The sequence below is a fragment of the Panthera uncia genome, chromosome C2 (assembly GCF_023721935.1).
Source record: "Panthera uncia isolate 11264 chromosome C2, Puncia_PCG_1.0, whole genome shotgun sequence".
NCBI lineage: Eukaryota > Metazoa > Chordata > Mammalia > Carnivora > Felidae > Panthera > Panthera uncia.
This window is the reverse complement of record NC_064810.1, coordinates 74,982,408-75,002,403: the sequence shown is the minus strand read 5'-3', so window position 1 is coordinate 75,002,403 and position 19,996 is coordinate 74,982,408. Positions and strand designations below refer to the sequence as shown.

The 19,996-nt window shown below is 38.0% G+C and overlaps 1 protein-coding gene across 3 annotated transcripts in view; it reads left to right on the top strand.

The window, feature by feature from the left end:
* Window positions 1-19,996, top strand: part of CCDC50 (coiled-coil domain containing 50) — a 65,886-nt gene that overhangs the window by 26,303 nt on the left and 19,587 nt on the right. The window contains exons 1-6 of one of the 3 annotated variants that reach the window (XM_049628405.1): window positions 408-510; window positions 697-759; window positions 1,572-1,698; window positions 5,955-6,045; window positions 11,691-11,808; window positions 16,373-16,900. In XM_049628405.1, the coding sequence (XP_049484362.1) occupies window positions 423-510; window positions 697-759; window positions 1,572-1,698; window positions 5,955-6,045; window positions 11,691-11,808; window positions 16,373-16,900 (1,015 nt within the window). In that variant the 5' untranslated portion in view covers window positions 408-422. Of the gene's footprint in view, window positions 1-407; window positions 511-696; window positions 760-1,571; window positions 1,699-5,954; window positions 6,046-11,690; window positions 11,809-16,372; window positions 16,901-19,996 lie in introns of those variants that run through there. The other 2 variants (XM_049628404.1, XM_049628406.1) reach the window with 2 other exon arrangements.

The window sequence follows — 19,996 nt, the reverse complement described above, 5'->3', positions numbered from 1 at the left end:
GTTTTTCCTTAGGGGCAGCAGGATAGATGTAAGTCTCTGGGAGAGGATTCCCTCAACCCTAGATGGTTGAGGCAAAGGCTGGATTTCTTTTAATTCCTCTGACTATGCAAGAACTCAGCTTTCTCTTAGCTAACAGTATGCAGAAAGTTCTTGTCTCTTGTATTATGGCCACAATACTTGCCCTCTCTTTTTAGATGTGGATTAGAATTTCTGGACCTATGGGGCACCTGGGTGGCTCAGTTGTTTGAATGTCTGACTTTGGCTCAGGTCATGATCTTGTGGTTCGTGAGTTCGAGCCCCACATTGGGCTTGATGCCGTCAGCCTGTCAGCACAGAGCCTGCTTTGGATCCTCTGCCTCCCCTCCCCCGCTTGCACTCTCCCATAAATAAATAAAAAAAAAAAAAAAAGAATTTCTGGACTCATGGGTTCTGATTCTGTGGTTAATATCCTTAGGCCAGAGACCAGAGCTAACCATTACTTTGTGATACCCTGTGCTTGGCACTGGGCAGGTACTGTGGATGTTTGTGAATGAAGACTTTGTATTAACTAGTCACTATTTTGCACTGCATGTTATAAAGCTGATAATCCTAAAATAGTAGAATTGATTTTTGAAGTAAACAAAATTCTTTTTTTTAACATATTAAAATACTACCATTGAACCTTCTTGTCTGCTTTTCCTCCTTCATCCTCTGCAGTGTGCCGAGATTTTGCTGTTTTAGAGGACCACACCCTGGCCCACAGCCTGCAAGAACAAGAGAGTGAGTAATGGCCCTCAATTATGTTCCTTCTGTTTTCTTTTTTAGTAGTAGCTTGAGGCAGGTTTCTTTGGGTGAGGCAGGGAGAGAGAACAGAGTCACCAGGCCTACTTTCCATCAGTCCTGAGGGATTTATCTAGGCAAGTGCCACCTGGGTGGAAAATGAAGTTCTGGGTATTTTAAGGTGTGACAGCTGCCAGGGATTAGGAGATTTTGGGTATATGGGAGGAAAAGTGGGGCGTGAACCTTTCCCTTGCCTTAGTATTGTTAGGAGGGAGATACTATCTGGCATCTGTTCTTCCCCTAGAAGAGGGGTCTGAACATCTTTGCAGACATTGGAAGTATCTAGGTTGTGGCCTTTTCTCAATATTTATGTAGGTAATTATGGAAACTAAACCTAAGTTGTGTGTGTTACACAGAAGTACGTATTTGCAAATATGTAATTTGGGAATCATTAATTCATGTGTCAATATAAAAAGTAAGTATTGAAAATGTTTATAAATAGAGTGACATCTTGTGGAGCAGAAGGAGCCCTGGCCTTGGTTTTAGAGTATTGGTGTGGAAATCCTGTCACTGCCGCTGTTTTGCCATGTGACCAGGGGCAAGTTACTTAACCTTTCTGATTCTCATTTTACTTAATGGAAAGAGAAGAGGAATAATTCCTTTGCTGCCTGTTATATAGCATTATTGAAAGCATAAAATGAAGTCATGGATGTGAAGCTCTTTTTAATGGAAAAACCCTTCTTAAGTTATCCTGAGGCGTATTATTAACCAGACGAAACATTGCGATTCCTCTCTTCAATCTCTCCGTCCAGTTGAACATCATTTGGCCTCGAATATTCAGCGGAACCGTTTGGTCCAGCATGATCTCCAGGTGGCTAAGCAGCTTCAGGAGGAAGATCTGAAAGCTCAGGCTCAGCTCCAGAAGCGCTACAAAGACCTGTGAGGATTTGGGGGCGGGCGGGAGGCATGCTGGAACTAGTTTTCTCTGTGGAGCCAGCAACCAGGGCAGGGAAGAAGACTGTGTGTCTGTTCCACTCATGCCTGTCACTGTTAGATTACAAATCCTATAGTGGCTAGCCCACAGTTTTCTTTGGTCTGAAATTTTTGTTGTTGTTGGAATACTTCGTAGGTTTGGGGACAAGTGGATTCTGGTATGACTCTCAGCACGTTTAACTGTTGGACTTTGAGCATTTCGATCCACCTCTCTGAGTCTGTATTCCTTCCCTATAGCACGTGGAAAATAATCTCTGTTCCCTTTGCCTCATAGGTTGGTTGGGGGATCCAGTGAAATACTGGATATCAAAGAACTTTATGAGTTGTATTGGATTCCTTTACTCTTGCGTGGTTGATGTTTGCTGCCTTTATTTTCCTTGAACTTCTTTTGCTTTTCAGGGAGAGGCAGGATCTTCTGGAAAGCTCTGAAATACACACTCAGTTCTCTTTATAACTTCAGCATCTGACAGACATTCTTTCCTCAGTCTCCTCCTGTAATAGTTCGATAAATGGAAAGATCATATCCAAGGTCTCTTCCAGCACAATGACTTACTTTTTTCCACTGTTTTAAAAGCTCAGAGGGTGCATTTCTTATTTAAGAGTGACCCCTGTATCTAAATCTCTGTGTAATCCCCTATATCTAAATGGTGGATTTAACCACAAGGTATTGTTTTGAGGGGAAAGGGTAGAGGGAGAAGTAAAGGGCCCCCACAGTTTACTGTAGTTCATGTTCAAATAAACAGGAAAGCCTATCGTTTTTTCTGTCTTTGAGGAAGGGTTTGCCTTTCTGGTTTATTATTTGTAGAGAGAACTTTAGTCATCCTTTTGTTCAGCTTCCTTATTTTGTAAATAAACACTCTTACTGACTCTTGCTATACCTGTCACCATGAAAGGCGCTGGAGACCACAGATAGGAATAAAATATAGCTGTTGCCTTTAAGAGCCTCAGAATAAAACTCTGAGGCTTTTGAAATCTACAGAGACTGGTGTAAGCCACAGAGAATTAAATAATACATTTAATGACAATGAAGAAAGGAGAGACTGGGAAAACCATTCTAACATAGGTGATGTATTTAATCTGAGCCTCGATGGTTAAATTAGAAGTTCATAGTGCTAGCTGGAGGAAACCATTCTAGCCAGAGGGAGTAATAGGGAAGGGAAGAGGTTAAATAACCTGGAATCTCATGGTAGCTACACGATGTTCAGTATTGCTGGAGTGTAGTGTGTGATTAAGGGCATGGGTTAGGGCATGAGGACAGAAAAGTAGTCAAAAACTGGACCAAAAGTTATGCTTTTAGGAATTTAGATTTTGTAGATGTTATATTATAAACAACAGAGAGCCATTGAAAGAGTTTTAGATTTTCATTTTGGGATCTACTCTGGGGGATGGGTAGATAAAGGATTGTAGGGGACAAGATTGAAGACAGCTTTGAAGTGGTCAAATTAAGAGATGACAAGGCTTGATTGGAGGGTAATGCTCATGGAATAAGGAGAGATTTGAGAGGTGTGGAGGTTTGGGGTCATAACCAGAGTTAAGATGAGAGCCAGAGGGGCACCTGGGTGGCTCATCCCTCCAGCTCTTGATTTCATTTCAGGTAGGTCATGATCTCACAGGTTTGTAAATTCGAGCCCCACGTCAGCCTCTGCACTGACAGTGTGGAGCCTGCTTGGGATTCTCTCTTTCCCCCGCTCTCTCTGTCCCTCCTCTGTTCTCTCTGTCTCTCTCAAAATAAATAAACAAAACAAAACACCCCCAAAAAACAAAACAAAAAGATAAGAGCCAGAGCTAGAGTATTCTAGAGTTCTAAATCATTGCCTTTTACATTATTCACAGTGCTTTGCTATCAAGGGCAGTTCTGAGGCTGGTGCAAAAGTTTAAGACCCTGAATTAGGGTAATGATAGTATAATGAGATTATTCAGAGATTATTGAGATAAAACTCTAAATATAAATGAGGATTCAGAAAGTAATGGATTATAGGTCTTAAATTAGAGGAGAGCCAGATATTCTATTTCTGCCTGGGACTTCAGGCTTTTGGAGGTACTCCTAGCTGAAATAAGTGGTTAGAAAGGAAGTTTTTCTGATTGTCACACGCTAGCAGTTTTGACAGTTGCACCTCACTGGCTGGATGAAATGCTGTGAATATTAATGAACTGGAAGCTCTTACTCACTCTGCATCCTGGGGCCCCCGTCCACTATCAGGCTTGCCCATTGTTGACTACCCCTTTCTCACGTGATTTTGCTTCCTCGGGATTTTGTGTAATTGTCTGAGTGAACTCGATCTTGTCCTTCATGGAAATATGATTGGAAGTGATTATCCTCAGCTTAAACCTCACTTTATTTTCTGTACTAGAGAGGACATCTGTGTCACTTGTAACCTTTAACATTTCATTTGGATTTGCCTTCTCTGCTGGGCTTCTTCTTTTTCCCATCTATTATTATCTTGCATGTAATTAATATTTGCTAACTCCTGTACAGATTTTACCTGAGTTTGAGAGATCCAACTAGAGAAGTCTTTGAAAACTAGGAACATAATTTTGTGTATGATTCTTAATTATTAGAAGTAAGTGAATGAAAAGAGGATATATAAATAAAAATTGTTTTGAGTAGATTTTGTTTCTTTTCAATTCTTTGGTTTGAGTGGTTAAGAGTTCTAAAATACTAGACCTATAAGATGAAGTCACTAAGTCCAAATACTTTTATAGCTGATAAATTGACAAGAGAGGGCATGGCTCACTGACTCTCAGTGGCAGGACCAGAAATCAGGTCTGCAGCTACCTTGTCCAGTGTTTTTCCTACTGATTCTAGGAGAGTCTTGCCATCCCTTACCTGTGCTCTCTCACTTCCTCTTCCTTCCTTTCTGTTTTGTATCGGCATAACACGTGCATACACGGCCGCGTCTCTGTCCACCTGTACCTGCCTGTCTCCAAGCATGTTGGAAGTGACCGTTTCTGTATACAAATGAGAATAATTTCTGCCTCTCAGTTTTGTTGGAAGAGAGAGTATGGGCTTTAATTTCTTAATCACAGTTCAGATTATTGCCCTCCCCAACACTTTCCAGTTTACAAAATGCTGTTTGTTAAACATGGAATAGGCAACCAAGAATGAGATTCATTGAGAGTTTTAAGTTCACTCGGTAGAGAGAGAATGAGAGGGAGAATGAGAATGTTTGTTTAGCAAGAAAACTCCCTCTGTAAGTCACAACTGTAATTTCATTCCAACCTCTTCTTAAGTCGTAAACCCTAAGCATGTTTATGGTCATCCTTCCTAGCTAACAGTTGTGTGTAAAGTTTGGCTTTCCAGAGGTATCAGGTTCTGGAGTTTGAAGCTGCCTATTGACTTTTCTTGACCTGAATCTAGAAGACATGCACTTGTACCCATCTCTGAGAGATCCAGTTCTTCTTTTTTGTTTGCATTGCTGTTTTAGAGGTGATCTGTTTTGCCCACCAAAATCATCCTCTTGGTTCTTCTTCCAAAAAGGATTGTGAGCCTTGACTGCAAAGTGAAGATTTACTCATGTTTGTATCCTCAGTGTCTGAGCATGGTGTCTGTACTGTAGCAGGTGTTAAATTTAAGTCCCTGTTCAGTACATAAATGCCAAAACAAGGCAAACTATGGTAGCAGCAGTATTGCAGCATTCTTGTTTCTCAGGGATCTGAGTTTTAAGAAAACTGGCACCAGCCAGAGAGGTGTCTACTGGGAACTGAAGCTGCACGGTATTTTAAGTATTAGTGAAACTGAAAAATACATCTAATTTAAACGCTTATAAAAATCATTTTAAAGTCATACCATCACTTCTAGGAGACCAGAGTGACATCTAGTGATTTGTATATTTGTGGACATTAATCTGATAGTTTACGTTTCCTTTGCAAGATCTTGAGAAAGCATGCCTGTCTGTAGAGTGGCCCCAGTATGGTGAGGTGATAAGAAAATTTAGAAAAGGCCTGGGACTTTCCATTGTAGTGTCTGGGGATCAGATTCTGGTTCTGCCACTTGTGTTCTCTGTGCTCTTAGGGAAATGCTGTCACTACTCTGGACCCCAGCTTTTTTATCTGTAACGTGTGACAATATCCACCTCTTTGCATCATTATTGTGAGGATTAAGTGAGATAAAGATTAGCACGGGTTCATAGTATTCAGTAAATTGTATTTTTAAGAAAATTTATTTACTATTTATTCATACTACTTTCACCTTTGTTTTTTAGTGAACAACAAGACTGTGAAATTGCTCAGGAAATCCAGGAGAAGCTGGCTATTGAGGCCGAGAGACGACGCATTCAGGAGAAGAAAGATGAGGTACAACTAAGATAATGCCCCTCCACCCCAGCCTTGAGGAAGGGCTGCCTTCTGTATTCATGGACTCAATGCAGGGTTGCCGGATGGGCAGCAGAACTCTCCTCTTTGGTGGTGCACAGTCCAAGTGTTGCCCTCCATGGACCACTGTTTATTGCCCCTCGATAACCTAAGTGAACTCTTCTTAAAGATGATGCTAATTCAACGTAAGAGGTGAATTAGTTTCCTTGGGCTGCCTTAACAATTACCATAGACTTGATGTGGTTAAAACAGTAGAAATAGAGTCTCTCACAGTTCTGGAGGCCAGGAATCCAAAATCAAGGTTTTGGTGGGTCCTGCTGCCTATTAGGAAAGATGCTTCTTTGCCTCTCCCTATCTTCTGCTGGCTCCTGACAATCATTGGCATTTCTTAGAGTGTCACTGGATCACTTCAGTCTCTGCCTCTGTGGTCGGATGGCCTTCTTCCCGTGTCTTTGTGTCCTCTTGTTTTCTTAAAAGGAAACCAGTAATTGGATTGGGGACCCACCCTCATCTAGTATGATTTTCTCTTAACTAATTACATCTGTAAAGACCCTATTTTTGAATAAGGTCATATTCTGAGGTTCTTAGTAGAAATTACTTTTTGGGGGACACTATTCAAACCATACAGGGTGTTTGTTTGTGGGTTATTCGTGCAGTCTTGAGAGAGGGTGTTTGTTTGTGGGTTATTCGTGCAGTCTTGAGAGAGGGAGAGCAGACCTGTGTGTGGTCTGAACACAAGTCAGGGCGTGTCAGTCGTGAGAGGCCAGGGGCCACCAGTGCTCTCACTCTTTGCTGTTCATGGCTTGACTCTCCTGTGATGTGCTGCCTCAAGGAACTAATCAGTTTAATTCTGTATATATTTTTAAATTGTATTGTTTTTAAAGTTGAAAATGACTACAAGTAGCAGTAGTGTTTTTTGGTAAGGAGACTTGAATTTGCATTTAACTATTTCCTTTGTTTTATACTTTTAGCCTTTCTTACAAACAATTCCTTTTCAGCATGTACTGATTCTTTTCTTCTTTCAAACCAGCTGTGCTGTTCTTGGCCCAGACTGAAGAAAATGATTTAGAATTTTAATAGGAGGATGGCCATATGATTTATTGTATGTATACTCACATATTCTTCTAGGTTCAAGGGGGGACTATTAATAATTACATAAGCTGGGCCTGCCTTGGGTAAACCAGCACACGGAATCACCCTGTTAAATAGATGGGATGAGGACCATCAGTCAAGCAGCCTGCATATACTGCTGCTCCCACTGAGCCATCCTTGTCCCTCTAAGACTCCTTGTTCAGTGCCAGGTGAGCGGGAGACATCTGCTATGTGTGTATTTAGCTTTTCTTTAAGAAACAAACCATGATCATGTGATAATCAGAACTGCAAGTAAGCATTAGGATTTGCTTTTTATCCTTCCTGTTATCAACACAGGAACTCTTTCTTCCTGCAGGATGTGTTACTCTGTGTAGTCAAGACTTAGCTTTGGGGATGAAATTGGGAACTGAAAGAAGTGATTATATTTTCTGAACAGGAAAGCTTCTATTTTAAAAAATAACAGAGTAATGAAGTTGGCTTCTTATAAATGCTACTGGTGTCCTGTGATCCCCCCCCCCCCATTCAAGAAAAACAGGATAGAAAGAGAAACCAAAGCACTTTATTTAGGCATGTAGAATCTAAACAGCAATCACAATAAATAGTCTCGTGGTAATACTGTATAAAGTGAGCAGTGTAGTGATTGACTCTGTTCTTCAGATGAAGAAATTAAGACTTGAGGAAGTCAGTGACTGGTCTCCAGCTATAATAAGATGACCAAGAAATATCTGTACAGTTCAGGTTCCCTGACTGACTGCTTCTGACACGGATGTCCTGTGATACAACAAAACATGGAGATTTTCGAGTTAGGCTGCTCTGAGTTTGAATATTAGCTCTTTAATGTCTAGCTGTGGCTTTCAGCATTTTACTTACCCAGGTAGAACCTTAGGTTCCGAAATGGAGAAGTCGTGATAATTGCACATACACTAGAGGGCTGTTGTGAGGTTTAATGCCTTTGGTGCATATTAACTTAGCTTCTTACATACTAAGTTAATTTCTTTTCTTTTTGCTTTCTTGCCTAGTGTTTCCCCACCATTCTGCCCCTTATAACAGCTCTGATTTCTATACAGAAAGAGATGTGTGCTAAATTAGAAAGGGGGAAAAATAAACAGGCTCAAGTGTATTCCAGTCTTGTGTGATCTGAGCCAAGAGTTTTCTTGCTTTTACACATCTCCCAGCTACCTTGCCCTCCTCTGTTGTTTGACCTACAGAAATGGTCCCATTCCCCAGTGCTGTCAGAGACTGAATGAGAAGTGCAGCTGTGGAGATTTAGTGAGACTAGCCTTAAAAGCTCCATTCAGACTCTTGACTTTTCAGCTGATGCTTTAGATCAGAATATGCCTACCGTGCAGAGGTGTTTTCTTATCTGAAGATAGGGCTCTCAGCTGACTGGTATGGTATTAATATTAAATGCACAAAATTTGCATTAGTAAAGTTTGTCATTGAAGAATGTATGATAATACATATTTGTTTATTTTAGTCCACGGTGCCTCACAGAGGACACTGAGATGAGATAATAGTGGGAATTTTTCTGGCCAACTTTTGAAAAAAACATCATTGCCTGTTACTCGTGAACTGACCTAATTCTTTTTTTTTTTTTTTTTCCTCCCTTCTCTTCTCTCTCTCTGTGCTCTTCTATTTTCTTATGGAGTCTGCTTAGCTAGTATGTTCTTATTGGACAGCAGGGCTGTGGAAAATTCCTCTCTGGATTTTCACCCAGATCTCTTTAAGAGATTTTTGGGGTCAGTTCTTCTTTGGTTGTTTCTAACTCCCCAAACAACCAGATGTAGAATCCAAGGTCTCTTTCCTATTGGGACAGAGTATTTTTCCTGAACAACATTGTGCATGAAGAGTAGAGTTACACAACTCTGTGTGGGTTAATTAGCATTTCTGACTTTGTTATGGTATAATTTTATTGTGCTTTTTAACAGAGCACATATGTAAGGAAAGTAGCATTTCCATTCAGGGAGACAGATATAGGAAAGTTAAACCAACAAAAAAAAAAGTTTACAGAAGGAGAGAGATAGTCTTACCAGCATTGTAGCTTTCCCCTTCCTCCTCTCCCCAGTCCTCTTCCCTCCCTTCCTCTTCCTCTTTCTCTTTCTCTTTTTTCTTTTATTCTTCTGTCCTCCCTCCTCCTTCCCTCCCTTCATTCCTTTCTTCCTTTTTAAAAAAAAAAACTTGTTTTACATAGTGTGACTATAGTAGTTGCATTTCTCTCTAAGCCTCTGTTGAAGAAAGGGTTGTAGCCTTTGGGAATACTGGACTGTGTGAGTTTGTAAGTAATTAAAATGGACTAATTCCATTGGAATCATTTTCTTTAGTCATAGCATAAACATTTGTCAGTGTTATTTAATAAGGCTAAGGAATGTGTGTTTAGTTGATTTAACTTATTTTTAAATGAAATTCTTAAGCATGTGTGTATGTGTATGTGTGTGAATATCTATAGGTATATGTGTGTCTCTGAACCTAGGTCCAAATATATGTGAATGTGCCAACTATTTTAGGGCAAACCTTTTTTTTTTTTTTTTTTTTTTGCTTAAGTAAACATTAGCATCACCATTTTATGAAAAGTCTGTGGCACTAATCCAATAGTTTGAAGCCATTTATAATATGAACTGTTCAGGGATAAACTTAGTAACCAGTTTACATTAAAAATTAATTTAGTGTGAAAGTGATTAGAATTTCATGTTCTAAAAAAGTATTTATATAAGTTGGTAATATTTAGAGCATAGCTCAAATAGCAGTACATTTTAGCTACTAAAAAAATTTCCTATGTTTTGGCACTTTAAAAATAAGATTATACATGTATGGCCAGAAAGGGGGAGGGAGTGGAAGGTGCCTGGTTGAGAAAATTCTTCTTTCTTCTTATCTTAGTTATATTGATGTTTTTTGCATCCATAGAACTGGTATATTGTTTTCTGGTCTTATACCCCTCTGGAGATGATACCTCTTGAGAGTTCCCTACTGAATTAGATGTTAATTACTGGTTGATAAAGAAGTGTAGCAATCTAATGGAATGTCTTTCCTTCTTTTTTTTTTCCTTTCTGATAGTCATTTGACAGTCACATTTTTAGATTTCCTTGATTTTGTGCTGAAGATTTCCTCATTTTGAAATTTCCTCATTTCCCACCATTGAGGAATAGAAGTGGAAACTTTCAGGGAGAAGTAACCCTGATATAAAATCGTATAAACCAAAAAAGTAGCATAAGGAATTCAACACAATAGTTTAGTAATTTGTCATGTGCTTGGGGAAGATGTGCTAGGCTCCTTTGGGCCCCATTGCACCTGGTTTGTGATAATGCCTCTCTTAGAGCACTCCCCTTTCACAGGGTCTTAAATCGTGCTAATGGTTTTGCTTCTAAAACTTAATAGGTAAGGCTTTGAAGATATTGATCATATATCCTGTTTTTCTACAGAGGACTCTAGAAGAATGTTTGGTTCCTTGAAGGCAATCAGTAAATACATGTTTTTATTAAAATTACTTTTTTCTAGCATCTAGAGATCTTTAACTGTGTTCTGTCTTATGCTCATTGTTTCAAATTTTCAAGAGGTGGGTGAGCTTGAATGACAGAAAAGGGAAAGATGAAATATAATGGTGAATTTTCATTCAAATGAATGTAGTTACCAGAAGGTCTTTTAATTATGGAGGGTTTTTTTTTTGTTTTTGTTTTTGTTTTTTGTTTTTTTTTTACACATTAACCCAAAGTAAGCCAACTTGATTAATATGATTAATTAAAAAATAATTGAAAATGACTTCAGAAGGGTTTATGAGTTCTTTTAGGTTTGTTTTCTCAAATTATGTTTTATGAAACAGTAATTCCAAATGCAAAGACTTGTACTAATTCATGTAAGCAGAAATAAGATTTGCCTCTTTTATACTCACATTGACATTTTTACTCTTTTATTGAGGCATTCATGATTTAATTGTATTTTAGTTATTTGCATATACCTTTGCCATCATAGGCTGGGGGGGCAGGGTCAGAATGTTATTCATCACTCAGTAACTGTAAAAACTTGCCTGGCAAAGAAGCAAGGGGGAGATAGGAGGGAGACCATTTTGTCTTTTTCAGTGGTGCTCTAATGCAAAGCTAAATCAGCCAAATAATTTTTTTCAAAGTTTCAAAATTAAATTGTATATACAATTTTAATGTTTTATAGATTACTGCACTCTTTTCCATCTAGGCTTAGTGAATCATCGTCTTGGAAAAAGGGCCCACAAATAAGAATTTTAAAAATTCTGTTGTTTAATCAGCTTTAGAAATACTAGGTTTGTATGTCCCAGATTGAGTTAGGTTTAAATTTCAATTAACCAAAAAGTCTTTCTTGTTCATCTGGATCATGTGCTACTCCACTGAGTATTTGAATAGCATGAGCTTAATGCCATGAAGTCTGGAAAGCTATGGATGGAGTCCATAAGAGATTGGCAGTGGAGTGTCAAACCATTGACTTTAGGGCCACTGGATGGAGTTTGTTGCATTGTAAAAGGTTTGTTTGTTCTCTGGTAATATTTGTTAGCATTCTCTCTTTATTTGCAGGACATAGCTCGCCTTTTGCAAGAAAAGGAGTTACAGGAAGAGAAAAAGCGAAAGAAACACTTTCCAGAGTCCTCTGGATCCAGTGCTTATGGAGATAATTACTACTATGAAAATGGAGGTAACAATGACTACATTATGACTTACTCTATCCTTAGACTCAACCATAGGACACTCCTTTAAATTTGTCTGTAAAGTGACCTCAGGGTCCATATGGATTTATGGCCAAGTTCTATGTGAATCTGAATTCGTCTGTTCCTTAGTTGGATGACCAGAGCCATTTTCATGGCTGTTAAAACAACTGGCATTTTGTAAGATTTGGCATGCATTCTTTCGTGCTGCAGCCACTTGGAATGCTGTACTACATTCTAAGCACATAAATTGGGGTGTGGAAAATGGGGTGAGGCTCTGGGCTTGATCTTTCTCAAGGAAGTCTGGGCACAGTGTCCGAGGCAGCAAAGTGCCATGAATAATGAAGATGGTACACAGCACATAAGTTGGGTAACAAAGCTCTTGTGTTTTAAACATAGGCCGCTGAGTATGTATGTTGATGACAAAATTAAAATTTAAGATTCCATGATCATTATTTGTCCTTTCTATTTTGCTTTCTTGCTGTTTGATTACTATAAAGAAAAAAATCCTGAGGGTGAAAAGTCCCTTCAGAATTTCTCTTCTCTAGTGCCTGCTTTTGCAGTGTGGTGCTGGTGCTTTGTGGTGGCGGTTGTGGTGCTGGTGATTCTTTCTCTTACTAGTGTGTTGGGAAATGAGCATTTGCAAGTATTGTCCCATCCTTTTTAAAGATCTGTCAAAGGAAAGACATTTCCTCTAATTCTAGCGTCCGTATTGATTGCAGTTCAGCTGGGAGACCACACTTAGGGTAACAAGTAAGGAAAACCTAAAGCAGATTCTAGAAAGTAAAGACATTAAGGTCCATGTTACTGAAGTCTCTTGTGAACTAATTATCAATTACTTCTCTGTGATTTCATTGTAAAAGGTAAGTAGGTGTTTGTGTTTGATGAGTGGAATGAAAGGAATGCATATGCAGATGTTAGGATTATTACCGTTGAGGACAATCTTGCCCAGTCACATTGTTCTACATTTGTTACCAGTAGAGCTCGGCTCTGTGGCATAGGCAGGTTGATTCTCTCTCTATTGCTTGATGTGCTCTCCTTCCATAAGTAAAGTGCTCAGCTCTTTCTTGATAACCATTTTCATTATGCTTGTTTTTCTAATGAAATCATGTATCACATAATTAAAAAACAAACAAACAGTATTGCCTTATAGTTTTGTGCTGGAAACCAGAATGTGAAGAGTTTATTCTTCATATTCAGTTACAACCTTAGAAATGTGCTCCTGTGTTTTTTATTTATTTTTAATTCTGCTCTGGAATCATATTCACTGCAAATAAAAGTCACTATTTAAAATAAAACTATTAAGTCTAGAAAAGCATTAGGATGGCAAGTAATTAAGTATACTAAAGTATTAATTTTAGCCTCCCTCTGTTAAAACTTTACACTAATTTGAATTGGGACTCAAATCTGGTTGTTTTGATCAGAGTGCTCTCATCCTTGAGGGCAGGGGACTACCTATGTTAAGAATTCAGTAGTTTTTCAGGAACATTTACAAAAATCATGAAGTCTTCACCTCCTGAGCATATGTATGTGAATATTGGAATTCCTTTTCAGTTGTGTTGTTGAGAGTTTATATGTTGCTGAACATGTGTGATCCTCATTCACTTGCCTTTGAGTTAGACCGAGTTGAGTTCCACAGAAACCCCGTCATAATTTGGCTCATATGCTCAAAGTAATTCTTAGGTTCTTTGCAGTTGTCTTTTCCCAACACATAGGGATATTCTTTAATTGTACTTCTCTATCTTTATGTGTACTTTGATTTTTGCCATACTTATATAATAATTATAATAGATCATTATGGAAGTGGTCCTCTTTTCAGCTTTTATTTTGCTTCAGTATAAATCTTAAAAATGATCACTTAAACATTTTCTACAAATCTGAAATTATCTAAAACATCTGTCAGATTTATATCAACTAAAATGGCATGTCTTATTCATTTGTGAATCCATGTTTTTCTTTCAAAGCCACTGACCTGTATTACAGGCATATTAGTCTTTTTTAAGTCATGGTCTTTGGAGTCATAAGACCTTGGTTCAAGTTTCATTCCTTCCTTAGAGCATTTGTAATGTTGAGAAGTTATCTACTATAATCACATTAAGCCTTTCTCTCATCTGTAAGATGGAGAGTTTAAAAATACATCCTTCACATGGGTGTTGAGAAGATCAAATAATATAATTTTGGTGAGGACTTAAACTCCAAAGTACTGTTGTTCATACATGTATCAGTGTTATGTGTGTATGACAGTATCTTCCATTTCTAAACAAAAATCATCTTATCTTGAAAGACAAACATGGAAGCACACAAATAAAGTGTGTGTGTATACACATATACATATGTATGTGTATATATAAATGCATACGCGTTGGCTGTAAGGAACTTAATTATATTTGCCAAATAACTTGGTCACAAGAAAAATACAAGTCCCAGACCCCACCCTAGTCTTTTTTCTTTCCCAGGTTTGAAGATAACACAAGTGAAGTAGACAATAGATATTTTTTCCTATCAACTCTGTGAAAATATAGTGACAGCTCTGTTCTAACTCTTGAAACACATTCAACTAAAGTAAAACTGATTATCAGTTAACTTTTCAGAAAGGATTAAAACCACCACCAAAAGAACAATCATAGCCTCACATATCCATGTCAAAAACAGAACCCTTGTTTTTTGGGAGCTAGAAGGTAGACTTCATTCATGCAGCCCTTTGTGGGAACATTGGTATTAACACTGAACCATTGTTCCCTGGATATGGTTATCATTTAAGTAGCTAGTCAATTTATATTAATAATTGATAGCAGTAGTCAATTGATTCTCAGTTGTCAAGACACACTTAAAATGATAGTTGGCTAAAATTATAGATACTTTTTTACCATAGAGAGTAATTGTTCTGTTTCAGTTTTGCTTTTATGCAAAAAATAAATGTAATCAAAAGTTCTTCAGATGATTTTAGAAGACTGATTTTAATTTGGATATCATCTTTGAAGCAAATCTCCTTTTCTTCTGAAAAGTTCAAGAGGAAACAATTTGAAGGTTTTGAGAAGCGTTATGGCGTCAGTGATACATTTAGCACAAATTTCCCCTTTCTCAGTTCCTTTATTAGATTAACAATAAAAAAGCTAAGACAACAAAAACAAAATGAAAGAAAAACCCTAAAAACTAAGAAAATGTATAGTCCTTTATTTCCTCTACATCCCATCAAATTGGGGTAGCTGTTTCAGATGCAATTCAGCAAGTGAGTAATTTCAGCAGGGAACAAATCTTAGATAATTTAGTAGTTTTCTTGGAACTAGGGTTTCTTTTCTTCTTTTTTTTTTTTTTCAGTTCATTTATTTTGAGAGAGAAAGTGCACAGAGGGGGGGAGAGAGAGAGAGAGAGCAAGCTCAAGGGGGGGGGGGGGGGAGAGAGAGAGAGAGAGAGAGAGAGAGAGAGAGAATATCCCAAGCAGTCTCCACACTGTCAGTGCAGAGCTTAGTGCAGGGCTCGAACTCACAAACTGTGAGATTGTGACCTGAGCAGAAATCAAGAGTTTGGATGCTTTAATCAACTAAGCCACCCTCGTGCCGTGTGATTTATTTTTATTACAAAATGTACTAAGGGTCTTAGACAATGTTAAATATGCCCTGCAAAGTGCATAGTAATTCCCTTCCTTCATTTTCACAATAGGCTTGTGCCCGAATGAGACTGGACAAAAGCACACCTCTATGTGCTGTTACTGAAATTTGTTACTGAAATCCCTGTGTTACATTAGGGATTTGTATATTTAGCACATATTGTCTTTTTATAGAAAGAATACAATATCATATTTTTTGAAGTGAATGTAGGGATGGAAGGGACTCCTTTTCCTGTATTCTATTATGGCATCCATTTTTAATATTTTCCTCTGTAAAATTTAAGTTAAGTTTGGGAGCAGAGTTACCCAAAGATAACAGGGTCATTTACTCACTTAAAATTCTCTACCCCATCCTCTTCCACATTGAACTGCATGGCTGGGAATACTTGTTTTGGCCACCTAAGGAGAGAGAGTAGGGGAATACTAAAAACTGGGTCATTTCTCAGACTCTAATGGAAACTAGCAACATTCTGATAGAGATTTATTATCATTTCCAATAAGAATATTTGAAAGCCTCTTCCTAGAAACCTTAATTATCACAAAGCTTGGTTGTTTTCTGTTTTATGAGACTCCCTCAATCCCTACTTTCCCCCCATAATACTTCCAAATTGGTTTTATAAATAGAATTTAACATTTAATGGCCATGGCTTTTGTTATTGGCAAATATTAAAGTACTGTATTAAGTCTCCATAATCATAATCAAGCTCTTCTTTCAGATTTAAGTTATTTCACATAATTTTAGTCTTTTAAATTTTTGACCGTGTACCCAGAATCCTTCATCTATGCCTGGACCAATCCAATAAATGCCCATCCCCTCTTTGCAGTTTGTTGAAAAACCAGTCTTCTCCATTTTAAAATATGGGCCCTGTCTTTCCTGTGTGGTGAGTTCATATGCTCATTAAGTTAACCTACATTTCTATTTTTCACATCCCTCCACTTCCACTCAGACCAGCCACAGTCAAGGAGGGCAAGGGAATTGGGTTCTGGAGTCTCAAGGTCTTGTAGACTCCAAAGTGATGGAAACACTGTGAAGCAAAGGAAAGAGAAACCCAAACATCCAATGGAGAACTTGGAAGAGCTAGAAGATTACTGTTCATCAGGGAAACTTCTGTCATCCTGTAGCTCGAGCAAAGTGAGGGGCAGTCCCCAAATTGACTCTGAGCAGCGTGAAAGGAAGCGGTCTGATCATGAGAGACTTCGGAGACCTCCACTTCCCAAGATCAGTGGTGAGGTGTTTTTGAGTACTGGATTTGATGACTGGGAGGCTAACAGTAGCCATCGAACTCAGAATTGGGAAAAAAAGTCCAGACACCAAGACCGACTTTCACCCAAGTCTTCACAGAAATCAGGGCTTCATTACAAGGAAGCTGTGTATGGGAGGGACCATGGGCAAGGTGAGCACAGAGAAAGGAAACACAGGCCCAGGACTCCTCCCTTCTCAGAGAGTGAGAAATGGCTCCAACTCCATGACACAGGTAATAAAGGACGGTCATGTTGAAAATCCTGGTATCATGTATATACATACAAGCAAATGTATTTAATAAGCATCTTCAGCAACGTATTCTTTCTCTGTAGTTTGTACTCATGGCTTTGAAATAAATCCTGGAGCCAAATATTATAAAAGGTATCTACTTAATACCAAGTGTATAAGAAGAAGAAACATATTTGTACATTTATACTACTACCTTCCAAGAAAATTCACCAATTCCTTACAAAGTTCTTCCAGCCCCAGATTGCAGTGGACGTGCCCATCCCAGACACAGTTCTTCATTTGTCAAGACCATATACCAGAGAATCAGATACCAAATCATAGCTCCTGAATTTCTGGGTGTAAGTCAGATCTTGTGACGCTGTCTTCGTATTATTTGCCTAACTAGAAAATCAAGGCTGGAATTTCTAGCTTCTCTTGGTCTCATCTTTGCCATGTGTAAAGTGAGAGATCAGATAGGCATTCTCTAATAACAGCATATTTCAAATTGTGGGCCTTGGTCTATTTTTGTCAGAATCAGCTGAGCTGCTTCCTAAAGAAGCAGCTTTCTGGATCTCACACATATTATAATTTCTATAGTTTCTCCTGGCAGTTTGGACTCATTTTAGACCTGAGGTAATTTTTCTGCACTTAAAGTTTGAAGATCATTTCCTTAAGTTACTTTCTAGGCTCTAACCATCAACGACTCTAATGCTACAGTTGGTGTTCTGAAATGCCGGTATCCGGTAAGTTCTTGGCATTTGTTTAGGAATAAGGTGAATGTCCTGGCATGTCTGGAGTTTACCTCTGAAGTCCTTCATTGACCCAGTAATGGTTCTCTCTCTTCTTATCTGGAAACTGCTGTGTGGTGATGTTTTCCTTGTGGTTCTACCACTGTAAGTCATAATTAGATCATACTCCTCTCCCTGGTTCTATTGTACTCTTATTGAAGTTTTGCAGCGATGTAAGGGTTATTGGAGAGTACCAACGAGGCATCTCTACTTATTTTCTTCCTAACTGTTGCCCAGCCAACCTCTACTTTTGGGTCTGGAAACTGGTTAGGTTGCAGATTCAGGTTGATTTAGTTTGTTTCTCCTATTGTGTTATCTTTTCCTATCATGTTAGTCATTTAAGTTATTAAAAGACTTGGTCATAAAGAAAATGAAAATTCAGTTCAGCAACCATATTAAGTATCTACTGGAAATATTCTCGCCTCAGGCTTTATGTTTGGGGATATATGCTTGGATCTGAGCCTCAGAGGGTTTTAATAAGTCAAGCCAAAAAGATGGAGTGAAAGTAAACAGTCATAAATTAGGTATATTTTGAACAAAGAGCTCTGGAGGAGTAGAGGAGAACTGATATCATCTGTCTATAGTAAGTTATACTATATCCAGATGTAGAAAGACTTGGAGTCCTAATATGGGAGAGAGTTGCCCCCACCTCTGCATTTCTGATTCTGTGATTCTGACCTTTTAAGAGTGCTCTGAGGACCGGTTAATCTTTACGGCTTTTAGTTATTCTTGAGGTTTTCTTAAAAAGGCTTAGGAAGGGTAAAACTAATATGAAATGAAATACTAACTCACAACTCTATTACTGGAATTGCGGGTAAACTCGCCCAAGGACCCAACACAATGGCTTAAAAAAAAGGTGGCTAGGCAGGTACTCAAATGGCTACAACAGAGCTGCTGGTCTTGATATTCAACGTTAGAAATTCTATCTTCCTAGCTACTACAGGCATTTGATTTTGTGACCCCACGAATAGAAGGTTACATTAAAATGCAATTACTAAATACTGGTGTCTATTCTTGTTTTTGTAAAAGCATAGTTCTTAAAGTTGTTGGCATAGGCCAAAATTTTATTAACTTATTAATTAAGAAACTAGCAGAGTGACAAAGAGCTAATGAGAGAATTTGAGGGCAGGCTTTTTTATAGTTAGTTGAAAAAGGAATGCAAAATACAATTGTTAAAATTAAATATAAGATTGGTTAACTTTCTAAAGGACAGTAAAACCGTAACATCTTTGAGGGTAACTTCTCTAATGGGCTATTAAATCATAACAGCATATTAATTTTTCTACAGTTTAAAAGCAAACTTTTAACAGTTTTATTCTGTGAGAATTTAAAAGTAAGCTGTATTTGTGTTTGTTGGGGGAGGTCCTTGTGTCCTTAAACTGGAGAATGATGAACAGGAGACAAGGATTAGATTAAGAATTGAATGTGAAACTGTTAAGTATGGCTCACCTGATCTTTTGAAAGCTGGTTTTTGGATTGTTGAGGCTACCATGATGAGAGCAGCCATTCCTTCAATTTCTTTCAACTAACTGCATTTGAAAAAAAATTTAAGGCATCTCTGTTTTCTATAATGAAATGTACAGCCTTACATTGTAGTATCTGAAGTTCCTTCTTACATACTCACATAAGCTCTTTTTACCTCTGGTACACAGCATACTACTATTTAGTGGGCAGTCCTGCCAGTCCAGAAATCTAGTATTTTATGATGGAGATTTTCTGCTTATGAGACATGTGAATTACAGTGATGTATCAGTAGTTCAAATAAACTCTTTACCCACTAGATATTTGGGACTTAGATATTATTTCAGATACTTATTAGTTAACCATTTATTCATTCATTCATTTATATTGAGATATAGTTAATGTATAACATTATATTAGTTGAAGGTGTACAACGTAATGATTCCATATTTGTGTATATTACAAAATGTTCACAATAAGTCTAGTTAACGTTCATCACCATGTATAGGCACAAGGTTTTTTTTTTTTCTTATGATGAGAACTTTTAAGATGTACTCTCTTAGCATCTTTCAGATATGTAATACAATATTACTAACTGTAGTCATCAGGCTTATTTATTTTATAACTGGAAGTGTGTACCTTTTGATCCCTTTCACCCATTTTACTCACTCCTTACCCTCTGCCTCTGGCAACTCCCAGTCAGTTCTCTGTATCTGTGAGCACTTTTTTTTTTTTTTTTTTTTTATGATTCTGTATATAATTGAGATCATATGGTATTTGTCTTTCTCTGACTCATTTCACTTAGCATAATGCCATCAAGGTCTGTCCATGTTGTTGCAGATGGCAAGATG